Source organism: Octodon degus, unplaced genomic scaffold (assembly GCF_000260255.1).
Source record: "Octodon degus isolate 3935 unplaced genomic scaffold, OctDeg1.0 scaffold00197, whole genome shotgun sequence".
NCBI lineage: Eukaryota > Metazoa > Chordata > Mammalia > Rodentia > Octodontidae > Octodon > Octodon degus.
This window is the reverse complement of record NW_004524773.1, coordinates 2,097,852-2,112,629: the sequence shown is the minus strand read 5'-3', so window position 1 is coordinate 2,112,629 and position 14,778 is coordinate 2,097,852. Positions and strand designations below refer to the sequence as shown.

Genomic DNA, 14,778 nt, shown 5'->3' with positions numbered 1-14,778 from the left:
GTTCATCCATTCAGGGCCTACCCGGCTCAGGCTGCCAACCTTGGCTTACCCCCGTGGGCCCAGTCCAGGGGATGGTGGGTTTCACTGGTGTGCTGTGCCACATGGCCCCTCGGGGATGCCCCTGCAGCATTAGTGGCTCGGTGAGCAGCAGAAGGCACATCTCGGGCTGGGGATTTGGGTGGGCTGGGCGGCTTGAGTGCACTGACCGCGCGGATAAGCCCCATGCGGCGGCGGATGGAATGGTCCAGGTTGACAGTGCAGCGCAGCAGGCACTGAGCCTCCGCCACAGTGAAGGGGAAATCAGAGCCCAGGAAGCGTTCAAAGAGCTCGGGATCACCGTCCAGGTCCAGCACATTCTGCAATGCCTTGGTCATGCTGTGAAGTTCTCGGCTGTTGTCACAGAAAACGTCCCAGAGGCGCGCGCCAGCCTCGGGCTCACCCCCTGCCTGCTGCCTGTCCTCCAGGCACTGCAGCACCCAGCTGAGGCGGCAGGGCCACTGGTTGGCCAGCACGACCCACGCCACAGCCTGGCGCGGTGTGGGGCCCACGAAGTTAGTCTGCTGCTGTTGCTGCAGCAGGCGCACGGTGATGGGCACCGTGTTAACAATGCGCCGCATAGACACCACGTTGTCGGGCACAAACTCATACAGGCAGTCGTGCTCGTCGTGTAGGCAGAAGAGTGCCTCCTGGATGCGACGTGACGCCTCCGCGTCGATGCGGCCCTGCATGCGCTCCGCCTCCGCCTGCGTCTCCACCGCCAGGAGCTGCACGCCCTCGCCGGCCTGGCACTCAGCCTGCCGCAGCTTGCGAGTAATCTCGCGGAAGAGCAGGTCATCGCGGCTCTGCACAGCATCGTGCAGGAACTGCAGCTTGGTGCGTCGGCCCATGATGGGCACGGAGAAGGGCAGCGTGACGGTGCGGTTGAGGAAGAGGTAGCCGTTGTCCGCCGTGCCCTTCATGTTGCCAGCGCTCTCAAGGCATGCGGCCAGGATGCTAGGGTCCACGACCAGGATAAAGATGAAAGGTGCATGGCTGTCGGACAGGAGCGTGTTGATGGCGTTGAGCACGCCCACCACGCGCTCGGGGTAGCACGTGTCCAGCCCCGTGACCTCAAGCACCACCCGCAGCCGGCGCCGCTGGTAGATTTCCAGAAAGCACAGGAAGTCGGTGAGCAGCTCCACCTCCTTCTTCACCTCACACATGAAGCCCAGCTGGCTGCCGAACTTCTCACGGGTCACCAGCCTCTCGATCTTCTTGCGCTGGCTTACGAACAGGTGCTTGCCCACCGAGTACACGGCCATGAGCAGCCCCGAGCCTGATAGCGTGGTGGCCGCGCCACCAAATACCTTCAGCAAGCTGCCGCCAGGGGCCGTGTGGTTGAGGCCCCCCAGGGACAAGTAGAGCAGACCAATGCCGAGGGCCAGCGCCGCCAGCAGCGCCAGCAGCGCCAGGCACACACGGAGCCGGCAGTGCCACTCACGCTGGCAGACACCTGGCGACGTGGCCGGCTTGTTGCCCAGCACGGAGTACACACTGAAGGGCAGCGCACCATAGTGGTGGCGGATGCCCTCGCAGAGCGTGGTCACCAGGCCTGCCCACAGCTTGTCTGTGCCCGCGTACTGCCAGGCGCTGAAGCGGATGAAGAGGAATTCCACGTTCTTGCGCCGCAGGTGCACCTCGGTGATGATGGGCTGCAGGAACACCAGGTACCACAGCAGCTGCGGGTAACCCCAGCCACGCACCTGCCGAGGCCGCCACTGCACGTGCTGCAGCTCCTCCAGCTCCCGCTGCGACGCCTCCTGCTGCATGAGCACTGAGGGGAGAGGAGATGATGTGAGGGGCTGAGAGGTGGGGCGTGGTCAAAACGGAGCGTGTCTTTGAGAGACCTGGGGGCTGCGCTGGGCTTCAGGTGAGCCCTGGAGAACCCTATGGAACCGGGCGCAGATGCGCAAAGCAGGGGAGGAGAGACCTGCACCCGAAGCCCAGTGAGGGCCAGACCGGAGGGCAAGGCTGAAGCTGCTTCTTAGAGGAGAGAGGGTGAGAGGAGGCATGGGCAGAAGAGCCAGGACAGAGGCAAGGGTGGGGCTGCCTGGTGGCAAACTGATGGAGCCTGAAAAGGTGCCAAGAAGGGGGCTCCAGGGAAGCCTAAGGAATGAATGCATGAGAGACGCTGGGTTGCAGCCCTGCTCGTGCTTTCCTGGGTCACTGCTCCTCCGGCACAGAGCTTATAGTGCTGCCGCCTCCAGGGAGCCAGCCCTCCTTGATCTCAGGCCAGCTCAGGGGCCTTCAGCCGGCCCGAAGCTCTGAGTCTGAGGAAGTCTTCCCTGCTGGACAGCGTCCTCTTTATCTGGGTCACCACATCCCCTGATCTGAGGGGCTGTTGTGCAGTGTCTGAACAACCAGAAGAAGGGCAGGAACACCCTTTTTTCCTGTGACCTGTGCTTCTCTCCTCCTGACCCCACAGTGGCAGGACAGGGGTCCCTGAGTGGATGCCCCCAAGCAGCTAGCTCAGGCATACAGAGGAATCACCAGCCGCTCTGGCCACCACTTAGCTTGGCTGTGTCTACAGGGCTTCCTAGGAGTGCCCTGCAGGAGCCGGAAGCTTCAGTAAGAAGCCAGGCTTCCTCCTCAGGGTGCACGGCAGGAGGGAAGGCTCCTGAGCAAGCAAGGGAGGAGCAGGCTCAATTTAAGAGGATCCCTTAGAGTGGATTTGATGGCAAAGGAGTGGACAGGGAGGGGATAGGACTTGAGTGTGACCATGGGGAGGATTTGGTCACCGCTGTTATGGATGGGGCAGGCTGGACTCTATGGAGTGTTTTTTTTTTTTTTTGTTTTTTTTTTACTAGGTAGTTCAGGCTGGCCTTGAATTTACTATGTAGCCTAAGCTGGCCTCAAACTCATGGCAGTGTTCTTGCCTCAGCCTTCTGAGTACTGGGACAAGAAGCATGCACCACCATATCTGACCTTATAGCATTTCCTGTCCCCCCACCCCACCCCCAGCCCCCAAAGAGCCTCACTAGTGATCTTGTCCAGCATCATGTGCAGTCGGCAGCCAAAGGGGGCATAGAAACCCACAGTCACAGGGACGGGCACGTGGCAGAGAGTCTTGGCCAGGCAGCTGCAGTAGACGTCATCCTCTGTCAGGATGTCTGGGGTTGGGTGGGGAAACTGAGTCAGAGAGGCTGGCCGGGCACCACCCTCCCTCCTCCCAGAACCCTCCAAGCCCCGCCTTTGGCCCCTCCCTGCAGCAGCATCTTCCCGGAGGTGACTCAGGTCCAAGCCAGTGAAGGAGGGAGGGAGATCTCTATGGCTGCGAGAGCCTCCAACCCCGGGACCACATGTGCCCCTTAGAAGGCCCAATCAGGCTGCCAGGTCTTGCGGTAATCTGCCTGTCCTGGCCCAGATCACCATGTTTTCCTGGCCCTTTCTCAGGACACAAGGGACTAGAATGGCCACAGTGCTCTTATCCTCAAAAGTTCCATGTTTGCATCGGCTCCCACCCACTCTTCACGCATGGCACCAGGGCGGGTTTACCCTGAGGAGCCTCTCCACCTCCTGTCCACCCTGTAACTGACCTCTCTCCCCCACCAGGGCCTCACGCCTGCAAGTCACTAATCCCACTCCTGCCCAGATTGTGGTTCCAGTCATGGCCCAGCCCCTTCCCCTGCGGGTCCTAGGAAGTGACACCTCCGTAAGGTTCAGTCCCTTCCTCTGAAGACACCAGGGGTCTTGGCCAGGCCCCTGGTCAAGGGCAATGCCCTTGCCGTGTAGACTGCCAGCCCTGCAGGGCTCCACAGACGACTGCTGCTATCCACTCTGCAGAGGGTCCCTGCCCCTGCCCCCCTGCACCTAACTTCCTAGACCTGGAATCTGGGTGCCAAGTAGTAGCATTCAGTCATGCTGGCCGGGCCAGCCTCATGGTGCGTAGTGGTGCGATACACCCACTTTTGGAGAGACCTGAAGGTTGGACTCTTTGCAGAAATTGGGCCCAGGGCTGGTGGCAGAACCAGAAGGTAGACTCAGGACAAGGTCAGCCAAGGTGATGGCTGCCAGGCCAGACCTAGTCCTGGTTCTGCCTGATCAATGGGTGATGTCACCTTATGCACCCTCTATTTTCCTGTGTGTGAAATGGGCACCCTGGCCCCAAGGCTCTGGTGACAAGGCTGTGCCCAACCCAGGCCTTGAAACAGCTGCGTGTCCCCATGTCTACTGCCACCACCCTGGTCAGGCTGCCAGTGCTTTGCACCCCTCAGGCTGTGGCCCACACTCTAATGGCTCCTGTCCTTCCCAAGCCTCCTGTGGCTTTGGCCTCATTCCTAAGTCCTGGACTGCTTCCTGATAGCCCTAGGACAAGCTGCCCAGGGCCTTTGCCTCACTGGCCCTGATGCACAGGTGTGTTCAGATGTCACCACTGAGAGGCATCCTGATGCTTTTTCACCCCCAGTTCCTACACCCCCTCCCTCCCTGCTTTGTTTTCCCCAGTGGGGTTGTTACTCAATGACACGCTTTTAATCTCTTCTTGTTCATCCTGTTTCCTGTTGCCGTCCCTCATCCTGTAGAACATGACAGATCTGTGCCCTGCTCCCCACTGCCCTAGCCAGTGCCTGGCCAGCAGGAGTGGTCAGCACCTCATCGCCACCAGCTACCTGTATATATGAGGGCAGTGCCCTCTGCACTGGACACCCTCTCCCTGTCCCATCCCCTCCCTACCTCTCACAGTGGCTCCACATGGGGCCTGTCTCCCCCACACCAGGCTGTCCCATGTCTTCCCCATCCCCTGCCCAGCCAGGAGATGGGGGATTGGGAAGAGAAAGCAGAGCCAGGTCCCCAGGAGGTGGAGATGAACAGAAGGGTGGCCCTTGCTGCCCAGCACAGGCCTAGCCTGGAAGCCATGGACCCCGACAGGTAGACAGGGCAGGCAGAGGCAGCACCTGGGACCCAGGGGCAGGGAGCAGAGTGAGGGATGGGAGGGAGCCCAAGGTGCCAGCCAGGGAGCAAGAAGCCCAGGCAGAAGCAAGGCAGGAGCCAGGCAGAGCCCCCGAGAAGGCCTGGCTGAGCACCGGAGCCGTAGGAGGTGAAGGAGCCGCAGGCTGCCGGGGCCGGCAGGGGCCGGGCACTTGTGGGCTCGCTGGGCTCCAGGAGGGTGCGGGCTGTGGAGCGCAGGGTGGGGCCGCTGCTGGCCGTGGCAGGTGCTGTGGTGGGTGAGATGGAGGGCATGGGGGATGGCTGGGGGGCGCTGGCTGGTCCCGTGGGGGCAGCAGCAGTTGGGGTTGGCCCCTTCTGGGCCCTGTGAACCAGGCTGAGCCGCTGCCGCACGGGGCTGGGAGGTGGAGGCTGGGGCTGCCGCTGCTTCTGCTGCTGTAGGACGGGGACCTTGGGGCCCCGGTGCCAGCGACTGCCACAGCCTCGATGGCTGTAGTAGGCCTGCTGCCAGTGTGACTGAGGGGATGGCCGACAGGGCCCATGGGCTCGAGTGGCCGCTGGGTCCTGGCGCCACTGGTGACAGCATCCTGGAAGGAAGGAAGCAGGGGTGACTGGGCCTGGATCCCCAGCCCTGGGCACTGGTACAACGCAGGAGAGTCCAGCCGGATCCTCTGCAGGAGTGTCAGTGGCCCTGAAAAGTCAGGGGGGCACAGGGTGGGGACTCCAAGGTGGAGAGTGCTGAGAATAATCCCCAGGAAGTGATCTGGCTGGGCCAGAGCAGCCAGAGTGACAGGTGGGGACAGCCAGGTACAGGGAAGGAGGGGCAGGCTTGTCCCAGGGCTCAGAAAGGTAGGTGCTGACCAGGTAGGCCCAGGGAGCCCTACTAGGAGGGAATCTGGTATCTCATTCAGACATCAGATGGGGGCTCCCCTCTCCTCCTACACTGCTCCCCCAGGTACGGTTGTCCCCCAGAAGTGCCGGATAGCTGACCCATCCCCAGAGTAACCTTCTGTCTTTGATCCAAGTCCTGTGCCCACCTCCTAGGCCTAATCACACCAAAGGCTCTACAGTCAGGGCTACCAGCCAGTGGTGGGGACAAACACCTGCAGTCCAAGTACTTGGGAGGCTGAGGCAGGAGGATCATTTGATCTCAGGAGTTTGTGGCCGGCCTGGGCACCGTAGCCAGGCTCTATCTCAAACACAAAACAAAAAGAATAAGGCAGTTGTGGTGGTATTGCCTGTTACCCCAGCCTTCTGGGAGACTCAGGCAAGAAGGTCAAAAGTTCAAGCCTAGGACCAAAGAGATAGCTCAGCAGCCTAAGTGCCTGCCTGGCAAGCACAAGGTCCTGAGTTTGATTCCCTGTACCAAAAATAAATAAATAAATAAATAAATAAATAAATAAATAAAATCAAGCACAGTCTGGGGAATTTAGTGACTTAATGAGACCCTGTCTCAAAGTAAAAAATAAAAAGGACTGATGCAGTCCCCAGCATTAATCAGTCGACCAGCCAACAACAACAAAAAATAAAATCAGGGCTGGGGATAGCTCAGTAGAATAAGTCCTTGCCTGGCAAGTGTAAGATCTGGAGTTCAATCCCTGGTACCACAAAAATAAAAATAAAAATAAAATAAATAAAATCACCTCAAACCACAAAAGCCTCTTCAGAGGGCACTGGCAGCAGCCACTCAGTGCAGCTCCCCAATTCCTCTCTCCCACCCTTCACCCCACACCCTGAGCCCTTACCTTTTTGGTGCCCTAACTCTGCATCCGGGCAGTAGGGCTCTGTGGCAGTGTGGGCTCTCTTGGTGTAGTGCACGCTGTAGTGCTTCTGCATGGCGGGCCGCAACCTCGGGGCCTGCTCCTGGCGAGGGACACCGTGAGCTCAGTGCCCATGCAGTGGTGGAGAGCTGAGGTCGGGGTCCCTGCCGTGCCCCAGGATGTCCCTCTTGGCCAGGGTTGGGTCCCAGGTCATGGGGTGGAGGCCCAAGTGGGAGAGGTAGGCACAGCCACACAGTGTGGAGAGGGGCTGGCTGTGGAGGTGACCCTTGGGGCAGATGGAGGCAAGGACACCAGAGAGGGGCAGGAGGGCCCAGTGACATTAGGGGAATGGGTTGGGGCTGCCAGGGGAGGATGGGGCTGAGCTGGGAAGCTGCCAGGACACCCAGGGTGAATGAGAGCTCAGAGCCAGGAACACGTGAAGGGCTGAGTGAGAGGGAAAAGGGGGGAGCAGTGAAGCTGTGGTGGTCATTTGGGGAGAGGCTGAGAGTGGCGGCGTACATGGGCTCCGGAGGGCAGAGGCAGGAAGGATGCTTCTGGGGGGCAGCGGCGGGTGACACTGTGGGACTGGTAGGAATTGGAGGCCACGAGTGGGGCCCTGCCTGCTGCCCCCACCCCACCCCCCAGACCAGATCCCTGTACTTACCCGGTGGTGGCCTCGCGGCCCCAGCTCCCTGCTGGTGGCCGAGCTGCCCGGCCAGCCCCACGACAGGACCGTCTGCCGCGCAGGCCCAACTGGTGCCCAAGCGCCGCCTGCCCGACCGGTTTGGTTGCCAGCCCCCGCCCCTCCCAACAGCAGCCCGCCCTGCTGCTCTCTAGGACTTTGCACCTGTGTACCCCAGGAGAGGATGGGGAAGGTGCGCACACAGTCTTGGACACTCCTGGTAGGGGACAGTGTACAGGGACAGGGAGGCTGAGTCTCAGGAGGATAAGTCTTGGGAAGACACTTTTCTACTTCCGTTGCCAGTTCCTCCCAAGCCCAGCTGTGTGGCTGTGGGCCAGTGACTTCACCGTGCTGGGCCTTGGCTTCCTCATTGCTGAGTGGGCTCGGCTGGCACCTTCTTCTTGAGGTTATCAGGAGGCATCGCTGAGCCCACGTCCTGGCCCTTAGGGACAGCAGATGCTGACAGGTGGTGGCTGGCTGACCCACTTAGAAGCCGCTGCTCCACGTGTCTCACATACTTGGCAGCCGCGTGGGGAGCAGCTCCATAAGCGCCTGCTTCCTCACCACCCGAGGGGCTGCTGTGATACTTTCTTCACAGATGAGGAAACCCAGGCCCAGAGCTGGGAGCCACTTAGGGCTCCCTGCCCCAAGGCAGAGCAGGGACTTGAGAACAGGCGGCACCTGTCGCCAGGCTCGGCTTCCTGCCTGCTGGTCAGGGCTCCCAACTCGCCACAGCAGTACTGGGCAAGGGCTTGGTACTTTGGGGGTCCCTCCACTCCCTAGAACTGTCTCTCTGTGGCAGCTGGTAGGCAGGCCTTCCCCAAGGGTGGGTAGTTTCATGGTGATGAAGACAGCTCCACGCGGGGCTCTGCCCAGGCAGCCACACTGTGCTGGTTCCAGCTGGTCCTGTTTCTTCCCTGCAGTGCTCAGACCCAAACTGCAAAGGCCTCCTTCCTCCACTTCCTCTCGTGGTGTACCCCATCCCCACCCAGGATGCAGGGGAAGTGCATGTTGGCAGGGGGTACCATGGCTGAAGCCCGGAGCAGGATGGGGTCCCCCCGGGGCTGGCACAGAAGGGCAAGGTGCTCAGTGGGTTGGCGAGGCCGTGGCTACTGGAGGCGGAGGGGCACAGCTTAGCTGTGTGGGCTGAGCCAGGAGACAGGATGCCTGAGCCATCTGGGGTTTCTGGCTGGGGGCCTTTCCTTCTTCCCTGGGGTCTCCAGCCTGTTCACAGCTCTGAGGCTGAGGTGAACCCAGGTACAAGCCCAGGTATGTGATGGCCCTAGATGCTACAAACGCAAATGGGAGGAGGTGGCAGGGTGAACACAGAAGACGCTGGAACAGCCCAGGGACCGAGCAGGCCATTGCTGTGGGTCTGACTTGTGTCTGAAAGGCCACTGGTGGGGCCAGGGAAATGGCTCAGTGGAATAAGCACTTGCCTGGCAAGTGCAAGGGCTTGAGTTCAATCCCCGGTTCCACAAAAAAAAAAAAAAAAAAAAAGAATGAAAGGCCATTGGTGCAGGATGTTGCGTGTGGGTGGGAGCAGGTGTGGGGGCTCCCCAGGGAGAAACTGTACTCATGCATGCACCCGCTGGGCAGAGGGCAGCCCCAGACTTGCTGACTGGCAGATGCCAAGGCAGCAGGCAGGGAGGGGGGAGCAGTTATTGGAGGAGGTGATGGGTTTCTGACCCCAGGCAATCAGCTGGGGATGGCACATAGAAAGTGGGGGGACTATGGGGTGAACATGCAGGTGGTGCTGTGCCCCCAAGGGGACCCATGACACAGTCACTAGAGACACACCCTCACTTTGAACCATACACAAAATCTTTATTGAATGCCTGTCACCTGGAGTGTCACGACCCACATCATTCCATTCTAGCCACCACTGTGGGACCATCTGGCCCTGTGCCCCCCACCTCCCTGGGATACCCTCTTCTTGGGAAGGGGTAACCCTAGAGCCCAGGATCCCTGGAAGTGCCAGTTCTAAGACCAACCAACCCAAAAGTGACAGCCTGGGATCCTGGGCAAGGTGATAGTCACTTCTTGGGGGGAGGGGGGCTGGGCTGCTTCAAGGGTGTGCTCCAGGTCCTCAGGGTTTCTGGATCACCACCTGGAACTTACCTGGAAGGAAAGGGCTGCTATTAGCGTGGCTGGGACATGGGGGTGGGGGAGGCAGAAAACACCCAGCGACTCAGCACCCACCCTGACCTGGGTGGCCCGGGGTGGGGCACCCTGTGCTCAGTGAGTGGGCCAAAGGGGGTAATGCTCCACCCAGCTAGCTTCACCCCAGCATTGTGTGGGTGCTGGGGGCATGGAGTTCAGGCATGTAGGAAGCTGGGGAGGGGCCTCAGCTGGGATTCTGTGGCATGTATTGCTCAGGCCTTGTCCACGTGGGCCCCCAGCTCCCTATGAGTGGCCTGGGGCACTGGGAGAGGGCGACCACAGTCTGCACCCTATAGTTGGCCATAGGCTATAGGGCTGCGCATAGGCAGGGCCAGGGATTTAGCTCACTCTGCAGCCTGGAGGCTCCCACCCAGGGAGTACAAAGGCCTTTGGAGCTCCCACCCCACTCTAGAGAAACCATCTAGGTGGATGTCCATATGTCTGTCCCCCTGTTCAGTCCACGGTCCCAGATGGGTCTCTCTTCAGGCAGCATGGCCACCCAGGAAGCACTGGGCCGCCCCAGGGCTGGGCATGGACCGGCCTGGTGACTGAGGGCTCAGGACCTCAAGTTCGCATGTTAGATAGGGCTTCATGGCCTGGCTTTACCTTCCAGCACTCACGTGGGAGCAGGGCTAGAAGTGCGTGGAGCCCCCCGCCCCCCGCCCACTCAATGGGCGTGGAGACACCACCGCCAACACTCACAGGCAGGGAGGGCTGTCACAAAGGCGGTGACCAAGCTCTGGAAGCCCAGGGTATGGAGGGTGCCACACAGAAGGCCGCAGGTGAAGGCCAGGAACTGCAGCAGGGGACACAGACCACTATGGCACAAGGGAGGCCAGCACCAGGTCCCAGGTCTGGGAAGAGGTCTAACTTGGGGCGGGGTGGGAAACAAGGTATAGTTTCTGTACCTTGGGTGCTTCTTCCACATACTGCAGGCCCGAGGCCATAGGGATGAGGAGGCGGAAGCTGTTGTCCTGCAGGACATAGGTCCCCTAGGAGCAGAGGGGCCATGCAGGCTAGGACCCTTCCCTTGTCACCTGTGTTAGGGCCCCTCATTCTGAGCTTCAGAAGGGCTCAGGTCTGCCCACCCCTCAGGGCTGTTGGGGAACTGGCAGCCTGGTCCCTGACCCAGCTGGAGGGCTAGGCTGGCGTGGGCAGTCACCGGCAGCTGGCACCAGCACAAGGCAAGCAGTGACTTGCCAGGTCAGAAAGCCAGAAGAGGCTCCCGCCAGTCTTCAAACAGCCCGCTACCACCGCAACCTGGCCTCCCTCCTACACAGGGTCCCCACCCTGGCTCCCCTGGCTTTGAGTTCTGCCACCCACCTGGAGGCCTGGGGTACTGTGGTAGGCAGGCACCTGGCACACCCACCTGGTGATTGGTCCGGAGGCTGTCCATCTGCTTGTGGAACACGGCCACCCACAGGTCCTTGCACAGGAACCTGAGCACATCCAGCTCCTCCCTGAAGCCCAGTGTCTCCTGGGGCAGCCTTGAGGGCCACATGATGAGCTGGGACCCACTCAGACCTCCACCCCAGGGTCCTGCTGAGTCCCCAAACAAAGTGGAGGAGGCCAGGAGTGTCAGATCTTACCTCTCACCTAGGGTCTGGCCCACACGGAAGCCCATGCTCTCCAGGACAGTCAGACTTGTCTTCTGTCCCTAAAAGGCCAGAGGAGAGGCTCAGGGGCCCTTGGTCACCTGTCACCAAGAGACAGCCAGAGGTGGCAGCTGTGAGAAATCCCAAGAGTTGCATGCCTGATGGTCCATGGTGAGGAGGGCCTTCCACCCAGTCTGGCCCAGGCGGGCAGGGGCTTTAGAGGGATGGCGGTCCCCTCCCGGGGCCCCTGCAGGCCTTGTTCCAGGGACCACAGGGGCTTCCTGATAGCACCCATCCCACACAGAGCACTTCACTGTGAGCCCTTACAACAGGGGTACTGGGACAAATGAGTGGGCGACTTGCTCAGGCTGGGCCATGAGGAGGGTCTGTGTCACCTGAGACCATCTGACCTAACAAAGCCAGTCAAGATCCCTAGGGGGACACACAGGGTCAGGAAGGGACACTGTGGTAGGGGAGAGGGGCAGGTGAAGATCCTATGATGGGAGGTGCCTGAGGTACCGATCTTCCCTTCCCCGCACCAAGGGGACTGGAGGCTTCAGGGGGACCCCGAGCAGAGGGACCACAGGCCAGCTTGGGGCTATCGGGAATCCTGGGACAACCCCAGGCAGAACCCTGAGCACACAAGCAGGAGGGAAGTGGGACCTGTTGGGTGCTCTTCTGCGGGCTCATGAGGGAGGCTGCAGTCACCCTCCTTCCTCAGTCAATGCCTGTCCCAGGGAATAGGGAACAGGTATGCTTTGCTTAGACCCAGTCCTGGGAGGAGGCCTGGCCTTCTCGGAAACAGCCCCTCTTTTCTGTCTCCAGCCACAACCCTGCCCTTGGCTTGAGCTCCCGAGTCCCCTCCGCTGGACTCCACTCACTGGGTCCCGGCTTGGGGAGCTCAGCCTGCGGCAGGACCTGAGCCAGGTCAGGGGCTTTGCGGGAAGCTTCAAGTTTGAGCCACACCATTTACACCTGGAAATGGGCTCTAACGGGTTGGAAAACTTCCCAGAGCCCTACTAAGTCATGGAACTGTCACACTGAGTCCAGATGCGTGAGCCGGATGACCCCCTCAGGGGGTGGTGAAGGCTGTGACTCACTGGGGACACTGGGATGGGGGTGCTGAGCAGAGGCTACCATTTCAAAGCAAGGTGTCCCACTCAGTGTGGCCATAGCAGCTTGGCCTTGCCTGCCTGGCTGACCATGACAGAGCTTCCTGCCGGGTCACATTGGCCTGCTCCTTTCCTTCCCCTGCCTGTTTTGCTCCCGCTTCCATAGCACACAGCGGGCTGAATGGGAGGGCCAGGGAGCTTGGACAAGAACACCAGATGAGAAGAGTGTGGGGGGACAGAACACCCCCCACACACTGTTTCCTGCCATGCACATTGCCCCTTGAACGGCTGGCAGTGGCTGATGGCCCATGCCTCAGGGTCCCTGTATACAGTAAGAATGTAACAAATGCCCCTCCCAGGATGCTTAGGAAAGGGGCTGGTAAGCGAGCCAGAGCCTCAGTGCCACTCTGATTAGCCAGTCTGTCAGTCTAGGTGAAAGCCCCTGGTCGATGGGAGATGAAGCCCTTGTCTGCGAGGGCTGGTGTCTGGACTCCCAGAAGCACGAGTACCGAGACAGCTACACCCCTGCCTGGCCACAGGCTGATGCACCCCCCTCCCACGCAGACACATCAGCTTTCTCTTTCCTACCGCAGTTACACAACAGCCCACCCACTTTACTCATTTGTAAGTCTTGCCTGTGCTCTAACAGGCACTGCAGGACCAGGACTTTTGTGTGGTTCACTGAGGCGACAGCAGGCTGGTACCTTGCAGGGCTTGGTAAAGTTTGTTGAGTGAATTAATAAACTCAAAAGACGCTACCCTAAGAGACAAGCACCACCCACCCTGGTGCTTTCCATCTGGGAAGGGAAACCTGAGCCAATAAAAATGCCTTGCATAAGGCAAAGAGGCGATCTTGGCTCCCACTTATTATGCACCGACAGTCTGTGATTTTCCTTGGCCATTTTTGTTGTTGTTGTTAAGATTTTGTCTGGGACCAGGGATACCGCTCAGTGACACAGCGCCTGCCTGGCAAGGTCATGAGTTTGATTCCCAGTACCAAAAATCCCCCCCCCCCAAGTTTTGTCTACAGGGTTGGGGATGGAACCCAGGATCCTGTGCATGTCATGCAAGCGCTCAATCACTGAGCTACAGGATCAGTTCAGTAACAGATTTTTTAACAAGCGCATCCATATTTTAGGGGCTATGGGCCAGACACCTCACCAAGTGCTTTGAAGTTTTGAACTCAGATCCTTGTGTTTGCCAGTCAAATGCTTATCCTACTGAGCCATCTCCCCGCCCCCCCGCCCTTTTTTTTTCCTGATCTCTTTATAGAGATGCTCACTGGCTTTGGGCATGTTGCACCATCCCACTCTCTGGAGGTATGCTTCACAGAGAACAACATTTTTCTTAGAATGAAATCTGGAATACAACAGATCTTCAAGTGTCCCATGAGTGTCCCTCCTACTCTGAGACTTGGGTACACTTAAAATGCCATCTGGCAAAGGAGAAAACAGGCATACAGAAATTAAGTGATTAAGCCGAGCGTGGTGACGCTGTAATCCCAGTACTCTGGGAGGCCGAGGGAGGAGGGTCGTGAGTTCGAGGCTTCTCTGGGTAACTTGGGGACTTGTGGAGACTATCTCAAAATAGCAAACAAAAAATCTTAGGGATATAACTCAGTACGAGGGTCCTGGGTTCAGTGGTTCGGTCTCCAGTAACTCACAAAAATAAAAATAGAGAACTGATTAGTGAGCGTTGGAACGAAATCTCAGTACACGCCCAGTAACTGCAATTATTATAATTACTAACCGCTTACTCTGCCGGCCTTGAACTAGTGCTTTATCCTGAGTCATCTCGCTCAATTTCAGGTGTAACCTGCGAGGAAAGCACTGTCGCGACCCTCAGCTCAAAAGAGCCGGCGCCCGAAGTCACGCTGCGAGGCAGAACCAGGCGGCAGTGCTACCCTCCAAACATCCTGGGGCCTCCACCCGGCCTTTCCGTCGCGGCCCGCGCATCCTTTCCCCCGGGGCCCGGCGCTCACCCCCGGGCCTGGGTCGGGGTCCGGAGCCCACAGTTCTGCCACCATCTCAGTGTGCAGAAACTCGAACAGCACTGTATCCGCCATGCACCAGCCTGAGCGCCCAAGGGCTGCGCGCGCGCTTCCTGCTCTCATTGGTCAGGCTGAGCAAGTCCCGCCTCCTAGAGGCTCGAGCCACTTACCCCCGCTTCCATTGGTGGTCTAGATTGGCCACGCCCCCTTGCTGCTTAAACGGGGGTGGGGTGGGGGGCGTGTGAGTTTGGGAGGCAAGGAGAAGGATCTACTCCTCGCATTGGCCACGCGTGATAACATCTTCTTTTATCTCGGTTCGTTTCCTGCTTCCGAGTCTTCGAGCATTCCTATTTGCCATATCACTAACTACAGATCATTCTCATTAAAAAAATATTTTTTTTTTTGAGACAGAGTCTCGCTATGCAGGCTGGCCTCGAACTCGCAGGCGATTCTCCTGCCTCAGCCTTTTGCGATCTGGGATTATAGGCATACACACCGCCACTACTAGCATTCTCATTTTTTAAAAACCCCTAGGGGCGGGGGAGATAGCTCA

The 14,778-nt window shown here is 59.2% G+C and overlaps 2 protein-coding genes across 3 annotated transcripts; both read right to left on the bottom strand.

Moving 5' to 3' along the window:
- Positions 1-26: 26 nt before the first annotated feature.
- On the bottom strand, positions 27-6,759 carry Nkpd1 (NTPase KAP family P-loop domain containing 1). Its single transcript, XM_004644409.1, has 4 exons — positions 6,669-6,759; positions 5,061-5,510; positions 3,018-3,149; positions 27-1,813 (listed from the first exon to the last, which is right to left on the bottom strand). The coding sequence occupies exons 1-4, from the start codon at positions 6,757-6,759 to the stop codon at positions 27-29; spliced, it is 2,460 nt and encodes an 819-aa protein (XP_004644466.1).
- Positions 6,760-9,208: 2,449 nt separating this feature from the next.
- Positions 9,209-14,308, bottom strand: Trappc6a (trafficking protein particle complex 6A). Of its 2 annotated transcripts, XM_004644408.2 has the most exons (6): positions 14,217-14,308; positions 11,118-11,185; positions 10,898-11,015; positions 10,437-10,520; positions 10,231-10,324; positions 9,209-9,486 (listed from the first exon to the last, which is right to left on the bottom strand). In XM_004644408.2, exons 1-6 carry the CDS (start codon positions 14,298-14,300, stop codon positions 9,455-9,457), a joined length of 480 nt encoding a protein of 159 aa, XP_004644465.1. In that variant the 5' UTR covers positions 14,301-14,308; the 3' UTR covers positions 9,209-9,454. The 2 variants fall into 2 exon arrangements, with proteins under 2 accessions (XP_004644465.1, XP_023560375.1); XM_023704607.1 differs by lacking the exon at positions 9,209-9,486 and having other exon boundaries at positions 10,086-10,324.
- Positions 14,309-14,778: the final 470 nt, after the last annotated feature.